Source organism: Haliotis rubra, unplaced genomic scaffold (assembly GCF_003918875.1).
Source record: "Haliotis rubra isolate DU_JTF1 unplaced genomic scaffold, ASM391887v1 Scf554, whole genome shotgun sequence".
In the NCBI taxonomy this organism is placed as follows: domain Eukaryota; kingdom Metazoa; phylum Mollusca; class Gastropoda; order Lepetellida; family Haliotidae; genus Haliotis; species Haliotis rubra.
The window spans coordinates 82,004-95,181 of NW_025767251.1; the positions used below are offsets into that span (position 1 = coordinate 82,004).

Genomic DNA, 13,178 nt, shown 5'->3' on the forward strand with positions numbered 1-13,178 from the left:
GAAGCGCTGTCGCTGGGACTGATAGTCTGAGGTAGTGGTTCCTCCTAAGGACAGCGCGGTGGAGCAGCCTTGTGGTTAATGGGTTCGTTCGTCACGCCCAAGACCAGGGTTCGATTCCCCACATAAGTACAATGTGTGAAGCCCATTTCTGTGCCACCCCCGAATATTGCTGGAATTCTGCTAATAGCGGAGCATAATTAAACTCACTCATTTCTAAGGAGTACGTTCAATGTCAATTAAGTCGTTCTCAGTTAAAACCATTAAGCTAAAACATGTTATTAAAAAGGAATCTCGCAGAAAGTATTTTGGGGGTGACCTTTGGTGTAGGCAGACACTGCTATTTCTTTAAAAACACATGAAGAGTGATTGTTTTTTTCTTTAAATGGTGGTCGGTCCCCCAATGAAACTATGTATACATCATTCAAATCAAGGAACGAAAAAACATGTAGTTATAAACAAATTACAAGAAATGGCATTGACTTTGAGAGTTCATTGAAGTATGGACCTTTATACAGTGAGGACCATAGTCTGAGGTGCAGGTGCAGCCATCCAGCTACCGTGTCAGAGAGGTGACATGTAATATTTGGGATTAAACTTCCTCAATAAAGTACAGATTCTAGTGATGTTATTATCCAGCCCGGGTTTCGATGTAACTCACTCAGCCAGCGTGGGGCATATCCTTAGTGAAATACAGATTAATGATGTCATTAGATGGTGACGTCATGATAAATCTATCACATTTTTCCTTTGTCAATATTGCCTTTCCTCGTAGAGGACTGCTGCATATAATCACCCAGAACAATTGTCCACTTGGGATATCGTGCTGAGTGATATCAAGCGAAATCCTAGGATGATATACAGTTGCATCACAGTTGCATCACAAAGATTTGTACGCTCTCGGTTACCATGACGACATATTCAAAAGACACCACCATTCCTCTTAGGATAAGTCGCTGTCGCCGGTCAGCTGTACCATCTAAGACAGTGAATAGTTTTCACTAACTGAAAGGATGGAAGAAAGATTGGATGACAAATAGTCTGACCCTCACATATTTTGACATAATGTACACCAACAATACAAGTTTTTATCGACTGGTGCTGGTATATTAGATATCAAAGGTCATTAGGATGAGAATATCTATCTCTTGTCATCACGATCATTTCTTCCTCCCTCGCCAACGTCGACCTATTCGTAGCGATGGAGTTGTTGTTGTCACGGCGGCGACCGAACATCGTCTTGAGGAACTGATAACGGAACTGTCTTCCAGCGAAGAAGTACAGATAGAAGTTAACGGCGTGGTTGGAATCGGCGAACATGGATGTAAGCACGTCGAGGAGACGTCGCTGCACGTGGTCCAGAGGTGATTGAGGGGGACCAGCTTTAATGACGAGCATGACGACGCAGCGAGGAATGGTCAGTATGACGAACATGATGGTCACGGTGACCAGCATAATAGTGATATGGTTGTCATGACTACCAGACCCTGATCGCTGTGCTTTGTTTGAGGAACTTGAGTTCATTGCTAAATGTCGACGGACTTTGGAGGACTGTTGTATGCTGTAGACGATGAGGAAGTTGAACATGATGAGAACAGTGCATGGGATGAATGCATATACTGATGCGCTGATCCAGTACCAGTATTCCGTGGTGAAGTCCCTGTAGTCGGCGGAGTAGTCACAGCCGTTGACGGAGTTTACAATTGTCCAGAATATGTGCAGATGTAAGACACAGAGACACGAAAATATTAGACACACAAGAAAAACCGTTCGCCTTAATGTCCAGATACTTGCAACCTTTAGTGGAAACCGTACTGCCATAAAACGCTCGGTCGCCACGGCAACCAGAATCCAGTTTGAAAAGGCAGCTGTCACAAGTCCAAAGAAACACATGAACCTGCATCCCGCTACTGAGAAGGCGTTAGGCTGATGTAGCAGCTCCATGAATATTGTTTTAAGTATGAGAGCAACGTTGTCGACGACACTCAACGCTGCGACGCAAAATGTTGATGACTTCAACCGTGACATTTTAAGAATGGTCACTATGCTGGCGAGGTTACCAGGGAAACCAAGAATCAGAATAACCAATATATAATGCCGCTCCACGGAACCAATCACAGTCAGGGAGTTGGAATACTCCGTGTTACCGACGTCACTGGTCACGATTCCTGACGTCATATTGTAGGTGGCGTTCCAGGCGCTACTATGGTGTAGGGAGCTTTTGTTCATGTTGAACGATTCCATCTTCGAGACTTGATCCATTATCCCATCAAACCACCTGAAACACAGTTGGAAAACGTTAAAACATCCTATTTATCCCAAAACCTACACCAACCCAAATTAACCTCCCATTCATAATTCAAAATGCGGATTAAACTACACTGAAGGATATTTCACTTGTCAATGTAAGAGTTTTCTGTTCGTTTCCACACCTAATTGGGCCAATTTCGTACCATAAATTATTTCTTAAAACCGAAATATCTCGTTATTTCAATTATTTCCTGATGCTTTTAAAAACATTTCGTTACTTTGAGTTCAAGTTAACTTTCAAAAGTTTAAAATTCGAGAAGTAATCGAAATGACGAGAAAAATCGGGACAAAAAATAAAATGAAAGTATTCGAAGTGACAAGAAAATTTTCTTGTTTTTGAAAGAAATTCGGAAAGACGAGGAAATAATTGAAATTTTAACCAAGTACAATTATTTCTATAAGTTAGACTCACATAATTTACCAATCAGCTTACAAGAATGTTTCTCGATATGCCCTGTGTGTGAAATCGAATAGTCCAGAGGATTTTCGAGGCCTCGTTCTGCTGCCAAGCAGGTTTTGCCATGTTCACGTTTGTTTGACGATTGCTCCAAATATCTATTTACTTTCTACTCGTTATTCAGCCACACGAACAGCAACAGATCTAATTTAAATTGATCAATAATCACTTTGAGTGCAATAAGCATTTGAAGTGAAATGATTTGTGACATCGTTTTGCGCTATCTGGCAATTTACTCATTGATTGAAAGAGTTAATAGCCCATTTGTGTTCGTTGACCCTACTTCTATCTATCTTTGTCTACCATCTCGCCTTCAATAACCTGATCTATGGAGACCATTAAGCTATACAGTCATCAACCTTATATGAGGTCAAGCCTGTTCTTATTGACTGACGATAAAGTTCAAAGTTAAATTAATGAGTGATTGAGTGAGTATGTTTTACACCGCTTTTAGCAATATTCCAGCAATATCACAGCACGGGACACCAGAAATGGGATTCACACATTGTACCCGTGTGGGGAATCGAACCTGGGTCTTTGGCGTGACGAGCGAACGCTTTAACTAGGCCTCCTACCACCCCCTTAAGTTTATTCATATTCGCGGTATCATTTTATTCAAAGAGAAACATTTACAATATATAATTTAGTTATATTGAGGTCAGGTTGTTACAACACAAGGAAATAATGCCGAGTCTGTGTTCAGCAACTAAAGACGATACGGTTAATTATCATACTTGGCCTAATGTCAATATGAATTTCTTTCTAGTAACATCTGGCCTCTTATCGTACAACGAATATGTCGGAATGTTTCTATTGTGTAAAAGAAAAGACTAATAACGGTTGCTGACCTGTCCGTTCTACAAAATTAACATGTGATTTTATAACCTTGTGTCGAACTTGTAATACATATTTTATTTATTTAACGCTGCACTCAGTAATAATCCAGTCTGTATGACGTCGATCTGTAAATAAGTCTGGAAAAGACCATCCTATTGTTGATATTGTTTTGATCTGGAGATTGAAACAATAATTTAACACAGAAGTACAAAAATGTTACACTACGACCAATTGCATTAAAAAAATCAACTTGGTTTACAAATCAACACACGTTAACAACACCTAATTATCATGGCAGCACAAAATATAGAAAGTAGTCCATCTCATCTTTGTGTCAAGTATGGGTTGCTGAAGATCAATTCCAACTCGGATCTTCGCGAATAGACAAGAATAGGCTGCCCACTACCAATAACTAAACATGACCTTTATTTGATGTACGTCATAAGTCATGTTTTTTGGCACAGTCGTGATGCCACACGTGCAATGTCTCCAATCCAAATTACCGCATTTGCCCTCAAATAATATAATGGAATCCAACTGCAATAACGACAAAATATAACTGGGTTCGACAATCTAACATTATTTAGCAATACTGTATGTTGGAAAGAATGTCGGGATAGTATCCCATTCAATAACGGTCCCAACCAATCAACACTAACCCCCAACCCCCAACCCCCCAGTTCGTAGTGTATGCTTTATTGAAGTATGACAATACAAAAGGACTCAATAATGTTTTGGGTCTGACCCTGGCGATGCGCAATATGATTCATCGGTACCAGCGTGGCCTATACAAGATGTCGGTACGGTGGGGTAGCCAAATGGTTAAAGCGTTGGCTCGTCACGCCGAAGACCCGGGTTCGAATCCCCACATGGGCACAATGTGTGAAGCCAATTTCTGGTGTCCCCCGCCGTGATGTTGCTGGAATATTGCTAAAAGCGGCTCAAAACCATACTCAGTCAGTCAGTCAGTATACAAGATGTCCCGATTTAACATGATAACAGTCATATGATATGAAATATGACAATTTGACAGGATGTTTGTCTGAGATGGAGAAGCTACCAAGAGTCGATGGAGTACAAAACAAAAAGATCATTCATTGCTTAATCCCTAGAGGCGGTTCGGACGCACATTACCAGGAATGTAACGCCCAGCTCTAATGATCTGTCGATCTTCACTAGCTCTTCACACCTGACACTATGAAATCATGCCCCCATGCTCACAAGGTTTAACGTACCAGTGGTCTGTGATGTCTTACCCCCAACATATTTTCACCTCATAATTACTCAAAAGAATATAATTTGTCCCCCTATAAATTCTCCTGAAATTTACACATATGTTTCCCAGACACCTTTCCTCCTAGTTTTAGTTCACATTAACAAATGACTGGAAATTCTCAAGAATTATATTTGTCGTTTTATTCAATATACTTTTGAGTATGATCACCTTGGATGCTCTAGCGCTGTACGTGTAGACGTTAGCGGGTACCTTGTGTCTAATCGGTGAAATACATTGTTAACCAACAATTTCCAAACTGAGTAGTGAATTGGGTTTAATATCTCAGTGACCAGTATTCCAGTCACATCCCTGCGTGTCTGCTTAATGTGGGAGGAAAACCCGGAGTTGTGCAAGTCTCAAACATTTAGCTCTTTGAAACCAGCGAACATGTATGGTGCCGACAAACCTGGACTTTTCATCTGGAATTCACATCCACAATCATACGTTCCTGACGTGTCAAAGGGACGTAACTCTTCCAAACCAATTGCGGCGCCTTAGAAGTAACAGTATTTGGTGTGATGGATCAAAAGTGACAGGCATTCTGCAAACGTAACCTCGATTGGTATTGGTGACGATTCATGAGTGGGAAGTGAACACACTCTATTATTTTCTATCCGTGAAGATCCCGGTCAGAATTGATCTTCAGTTATCCATGCTTGTCGTAAGAGGCGACTAACGAGATCGGGTGGTCGGGCTCGCTGACTTGGTTGACACATGTCATCGGTTCCCAATTGCATATATCGATGCTGATGCTGTTGATCACTAGATTGTCTGGTCCAGACTCGATTATTTACAGACCGTGGGGTACCACCACATGAATCAACAAAGTCATCTAATCAGACCACCCGATTTATTAGATGCCACTTACGAGAAGTCTCGACGAGCGAGCCAGTGATCAATATCATGAACACCGTCCCACGCCGTCGGTGTACAATGTCAGCCAATCATCTAAGTCACTGAACCTCTCCTCTCTAGCCATGTCCACCCAAAGCATCGGTTGCCAAGGATCAGTTCTAGCTAGAACCCGTGAAGATAAACCCATGCTTGCCGTAAGAGTTGACTAACGGGCTCAGGTGGTCAGGAGGTCATCGTATCCCAATTGCGCAGATCGCTGCTCATGCTGTTGATCACTGGATTTTCTGGTCCAGACTTGATTATTTACAGACCACCGCCATATAGCTGTAATATTGCTGAGTGCGCCTTAAAACTAAACTCATTCAATCAATCTAGCTAGGAACCCCAATGAGGAACTTAACTTTGTCAATAAGCACCTAAATTACACGACTTGTCGTGAAGCCAGACATTGCTGAAATTACAAATTGCGCTTTTAGTCTCGGGGGACTTTCTTCTTGAAGTATAGGATACATCTGTCAAATGGTGACTTAATGCCGTGAGACAAATAAGCTTTTAACGTCAGCCCGGAACACTTCATCATAAAGTCATAAGTAGTGTTACGTTTTAATAAATAATATCTAACACACAATTCAACCATATTTGTCAGCTATTGTGATATTTCACAAACCATCTCATTCAAATATAATCTGTTAGTGTCTTAGAAGATACATAACTGAAAAATACATCTGAGCTTAATGAGATCTTATTGAAATCATTTAACGAACAAAACGATCAACTTCAGAATGTTTACCGGTATATTGTTTGTGCGTTTTCTGCACAGTTCCAAGTATCGTGTGGAAGAAGTTCCTAAACTTTCGACAAAAAAAGAATAGTACAATAGCACATTCATTTCACAAAGCATTGGACCCGCTTCGGTTTCAAATTGGACAGCCAGATTAAAACATTTAGATTTAAATCTCAGACAAAGTTGAATACTGTGTATACAGAACAGCAACCGTCCTTCAAATAGACAGTTAAAATTCGGTTCATTGGCTTCATCACGTTTGTAGTTTTACTGTTACGGTGAACTTAATGTATCTGGCTACGGCAACGGTAGCAATGTGAGTGTTTAGTTCATTGCGCCTAACAGGCAGCATGGCTGTATAATCCCCAGGGAGTTGAAAAATTATCAGAAAGTACGATAGTATCCTATCACCGGGGATAGTAATGTACGTAGCGCCGTGAGCAGGCAATGTTCCTGGATATGAGCGCCATAAAAGCGAACTATTACTATTACTATTAACAGAAAGAGGCATATAAAGAAATCTCAACTTTATAACGATGACGACAACATACGGGTTTCGCTAGGATAGAAAATTGCATTACACATTGCGATCGTCACTCACATTGAAATATCATGTTTGAGTTGACAACGGTCACAGACTAATCTCACAACTGTGTTTGACTTACGTTTTGCTGACCATGCACTTCTTGTGATAAACAGCGTCCAGTCTTCGCGGGGAGCCATGTCTAAACGTAACCTGGTCAAGACACAGTGCAGCATCGTTGACAGCGCACACAATATATGTCATCATAACTTTGACGAATGAGTATATTGCAGGTGATTCTATGTTTTGTTAGACCAAGCCCACTAGCTGACACCTGTTCTCTGATTGGCTGATCTTTGGCAGCATCGTTGCGATGAACGATGGAGTTCATTGACTCATAACCGAAAAAAACATGCATGCAAGCGGATATAATATTCCGTATGCTCAACGTTTTGTGCGATTTTACAAAGATAATATACTTGGGGTACACTTGTTGTATTATTGTGTGCGTTCTTTGATTACAACTATAAAATCTGAACCTTTCAACATGGGGTATACGTATTGCATTATTGTGTGCCTTCATTGATTACAACTATAAAATCTGAACCTTTCAACATGGGGTACACGTATTGCATTATTGTATGCGTTCTTTGATTACAACTATAAAATCTGAACCTTTCAACATGGGGTACACGTATTGCATTATTGTGTGCGTTCTTTGATTACAACTATAAAATCTTAACCTTTCAGCATAGGGTACACGTATTGCATTATTGTGTGCGTTCTTTGATTACAACTATATAATCTAAACCTTTTATTAAGTAATTAATGTATTATCTGCCATTTTTGTCCACAGTCCTAGTGGTTGTGGAAATGCCACTACGTGTACGAGTGAATTTTATTTTTACGCCTTCAGCAATATTCCAGTAATATCACGGCTGGGGCACCAAAAATGGGCTTCACACGTTGTACCCACGTGGGGAATCGAACCCGGGTCTTCAGCGTGACGAGCGACCGCTTTAGCCACTAGGCTACAACACCACATACACATACAGACACGCGCAGACACATGCAGACACGCACACACGTGCACATTATACTCAGGCAAAACCAGAAGATCGAACATACTAACCTCAATACATTCATTTTCAATTTCAGCTGTGACCACCTATATTTTTTTCTGATATCATTGTGTTAATTCCGATGTGTACAGAATACATCTTTCAATGGGTCAGAACAACAATCTGTCAACTTATTGTAAAACAAACCGTTCGTCCGTAAAACATGACTCACCTGACGTGTTAACCATGTGTTAAAAACCCACATAAAAAGGTAAATTAAGTCTTCATACAACCGTTAAATTGTATATCTACATGCATATTTTTAGTTTGATTAAACACGTCCAATATTTATATTTCATTGCTGGTGGGGGTTGGGGGTTGGGGTTGTTTGTTTGGTGTTGTGTGTGCGTGTGTGGAGGGGTTTGGTTGATCGGTTTGTCGAACTCAGCAATACTCCAGCTATATGGCGGCGGTCTATAAATAATCGAGACTGGACCTGAAAATCCAGTGACCAAAATCATGAGCATCAATCTACGCAATTGGGATACGATGACATGTGTCAACCCAATCAGCGAGCCTGACCACCTGATCTCGTAAGTCGCCTCTTACGTCAAGCATGGGTTACTGAAGATCAATTCTAACCCGGATCTTCACGGGTGTTTACATTGTAGACCTGATCGATTCGTTTTCTAGTTGTGTTTAGTTTTAACTTATTCCCCAAAATGACAGGTTTGGGGAGAAGGGTAGGATGATATTCTTTAGGCGATTTGTTAATCATCCATTTTAGGTATATTACGCTATTTCTAATACTAGGTATTTAGCAGTAAAAACAAACAAACAAAGCAACAACTATAGTTGATGGTAGTTGTCTGTGTGTAGCGATTTTGAGTGAGCGAATGACTGGTTTTATGCCGCATTTAACCATATTCCAGCAATATCACGACGGGGGACACCAGAAATGGGCTTCATACATGTAAGGAATTGAACGCGAGTGTTCTGCGTGACCCGCGAACGCTTTAACCACGAGGTTACCCCACCACCCCTACAGATTTTGAGACCCGTGAAGATCCGGGGTAGAATAGGTCTTCAGCAACCCATGCTTGCCACAAATGGCGACTATGCTTGTCGTAAGAGGCGACTAACGGGGTCGGGTGGTCAGGCTCGCAGATCGATGCTCATGCTGTTGATCACTGGATTGTCTGGTCCAGACTCGATTATTTACAGACCGCCGCCATATAGCTGGAATATTGCTGAGAGTGGCGTAAAACTAAACTCACTCACTCACTACAGATTTTGAAAACAGCAGGTACATTGATGACACCGGTTTGTTTTTGTGGACATTCCAGGACGTTTTCCCTGATAATATTTACTACGGTAAACCTCAATTTGTCCCAAAATAAGTGCAGAATATCTCCATAATTTTGAAAAATCTCTACGGAAGGAAGAGTCCATTGTTCGATACAGTAAACATGTGCATTATAGCATAGTTTTATGAATCAGGATAAAATAGTGGCATTACCAGCCGTTGCGGTGATCGTATCATCGGTGGCATCACAGACACATGCTTTATCAAACAGGACAAGATCAGGTTTGTTGGCAGGAATTCTTCTGAGGCTGTATATGCGCCTATTCCACAGAAGTTTGAAGGCATCATTTTCCATGACGCCCTGGACGTGTTTAGGGTCGTACCATGGATGGACCTCGGAGTCAAGCCACAGACATGGCGGAGACGGTAGTAAAAGCAACGAGCCATGCCATCATATTATCAGTCGCATTCCCAAACATGGCCACATCACACCTGTTCTTAAACAGTTGCACTGGCTCCCCATCAAGGCAAGAAGCGACTACAAAATCCTCTGCTTGACCTACATGGCCCGTCACGGACTTGCTCCCCCCATATCTCTCTGACCTGCTTACTCCTTACTCAAACAAGCGCTGCCTTCGATCATCCAATCAGGAGTTTCTGTTCGTGCCAAACTTCAAGCTTAAAACTTTTGGAAACCGGACTTTTTCATATGCAGCCCCAACCTTGTGGAATTCACTCCCATACAATCTGAAAGTTTCTGATAGTATTGCCACATTCAAGTCAGGACTCAAAACATACCTGTTTTCAATGTATTATTAGGAACTCTATTTTGGACGTGTACATATTGCTGTATAAATGTGGGAGACTCTTTTAATCTGTCATTGTTGCGCCTTGAGCATATCTGCTGACGTGGAAAAGGCGCATGAAGAAATCTGCATTTTATTATTATTATTATCATGTCGTTTAAGGTATGCTGTTGTGCCAAGTGGGCATCCACTGACAAGGTGTTGGACAAGGAGTCAATCAATGTTGATATGGTAATAATGAATGGTTTGAGAGTGCATCACCACTTGCACTTCCTTATGACCATAGTTGTTTGTACAGTCATCGCTCTTGGAAGATGATTGATTGATGTAAAACCGTCCAAATCAAGAATGACACCCCATGCACGTGTATGAGGTTACTGCGCTGTGCACGTGCATCACATGCGTTGTGTTTAGGGGTGGTGATAAAGAGAAATGGTGGTGCGTTCATAAGATGTCGAAAAGTTCGTTAACGCGTATACTTACTATCCAAATTGAAAGTTCAGGTTCCCTTACTTTTAAAAAAAATAGACGTCTGTAGAATATAAAGTCGTTCCTTGACCAAGGATTACATTGCATGGTTGAATAGGAATTTAGTAGTATATTCGCCGAACCTGGAAAAAACATCTCTCTGATTTCATTTCAGCCTTGGAATTCAGTAGAAATGAGAAATGTCCATGTCTTGATCAGTCTTGTGTGCTATTTATCAAGTGAACACAAGTCTAAATAAATCACAGCATGAGAAAAGCATTTACTGTAGGAGGTAAAAACAATGAAATATGACCCCCCTCATTACTAGACACAAACTTGCCGCCATTGTCGGCGTATCGGTAACGTGAAAGACATGAACAGGGTATAAATGAGATTTAGTGAAGCTGCAAATATCACGAGAGACAACTTTAATCAGCAATATTGACAGTGACAAAAACATCAACCCGAGAAGTATTGTTATATATCACAGACTAAACACATCAGACAAATGTTATACTTTCATATAGAGTGTCAAATATAGCTATTGGTGTTATTGGGTGTCCTGGCAGGAAGTAGTAATGTTTTTACACTGAAATGTACTTAATGTTTGTCCTCATTGATTTTGCTCCGAATGTCGAAAGTAATGTAAAAAGTATTGAATTTTTTCTTGAGTGTTGTATCAAAATAGGGTCGGGATTAAACGGGTAATGAACCCTACGTCATGCCACGACACACCACGCAATGTCATGAGTGTTTTGGGATGGTGCGTGGGCGAAAGTCTCAACGTCAGATGCCTGCACAGTTCCATTGCAAGCCAAAAACCATTTCAGCACTGTCAAGACGTCATCAGAACAATAATGAAGATGCCACTCTCCCACGTGTAGGACGTCCACGTGTCACAACGCCAAGACAGGACCACAGGCCCTCGTGTCTTTGCGAGGATTAAAGATTTTATAAATTATATACAAAACTTTGAGATGACACCGACTCGAAATGCTTCACAGTATAATACATCATGACAAGGCCGGACACTTCGGTGCACCCCACCCGACTGCTGCCGATCGCTACGCTACCATGGCGTGCAATCGATTAAAACTTGGTTAATCATTTAAAAATGATTTTTTCTTTTGAGAAGCCATTGCTAGAAACAAATCTGACATTTCTTCCAAGTCAAGCAGTCGATGAAAGTAAAACTTCCCGAGAATTTATAAGCGTTGACCAACCAGACGGCTTACTTCGACCACACACCCGTTTTGTGCGGATATATCGTCAGCCATTTGTGTCAAGATCGTTTAGTTGAGGGTCAAAATCTGGTTTCAATCGACTTGCAGAAATAACAATAAAGAATTGGTAGGTGTCATGATTGGTGCTCGATAGACCAATTATCCATGATTATGTTTACATTAAGTTTTAATTGATTGCATGCGATGGTAGCGTAGCGATCGGCAAAACAGTCGGGTGGGGTCCACCGAAGTGTCCGGCCTTGTCATGATGTATTGTACTGTGAAGCATTTGGAGTCGGGGGTCATCTCAAAACCAATATTTTTTTAATCATTAATCCTCGCAAAGACACGAGGGCATGTGGACAGAACAGGTGGACACGGATGCCAGACTTCAGTGACTCACTGGGCCTCAGAGATCAGATTCTCTGACCAGTGGTAATGCATTCCGTTTCTTCAATGGCATGGCCAAGGATGGACATTCCAAGAGGATGATGCCAGTCTCCTTATGTTCTGACATCTCCTTATGATCACCTTAGCCGCCTATTAAGGTTTTCATAGATACGTTTCGTGTTTTGGAAAGAATTTTAACAATCCACAGTTTCTTTTTGTTATATGGCGGACGTCTGGACCGGACGATCCAGTGATCTACGCATCTGAAATACGATGGCATGCATCACCCAATTGCAAGTCGGCCAATCTGGCCACCTGATCCCTCTTCAGGGGCGTAGCTACCGTTATAAAAAAAGCCCGAGCTTACACATGATTGTTGCTAAAAAGGTTAGGCAAGCTTTCAATACTATCTGAATACATGCATAAGCTTTGCAGTCTATCGGGCTTACACGGAAACATTGGCTGGCTACGCGCCTGCTCTTGTGACACACATGGTTTGATGAAATCCAGTTCTAACCCGGATCTTCACGAGTGTAAATGTATGTTCAACATCAGGCTACATCAGGCGAGTGATCGCGCTTCTCTGCAGATAGTACCACACCTTAGACTGACTGACTGACTGAGTTTGGTTTTACGCCGCTTTTAGCAATATTCCAGCAACATGAGGGCGGGGGACACCAGAAATGGGCTTCACACATTGTACCCATGTGGGGATTCGAACCCGGGTCTTCGGCGTGACGAGCCAACGCTTTAACCACTAGGCTACCCCACCGCCCCCACGCCTTAGACATTGGACAGTTATTGTATAGGCTTATATTACAACACCGGGGGGACAAAATGATGTTTACATATACAATCGGGTGTTTTTGCGAGACAAGTTTAATC

General features: G+C 41.5%; 1 protein-coding gene across 1 annotated transcript; it reads right to left on the reverse strand.

Moving 5' to 3' along the window:
• Positions 1–1,113: 1,113 nt before the first annotated feature.
• LOC124253811 (G-protein coupled receptor dmsr-1-like) lies at positions 1,114–2,241 on the reverse strand. The gene has a single exon (XM_046687656.1). It carries the CDS (start codon positions 2,239–2,241, stop codon positions 1,114–1,116), a length of 1,128 nt encoding a protein of 375 aa, XP_046543612.1.
• Between the last annotated feature and the right edge of the window lie 10,937 nt (positions 2,242–13,178).

Excerpts from the sequence above, each read along its gene's own strand:
- LOC124253811 (XM_046687656.1), bottom strand. The coding sequence starts at position 2,241 with ATGGAATCGTTCAACATGAACAAAAGCTCCCTACACCATAGTAGCGCC.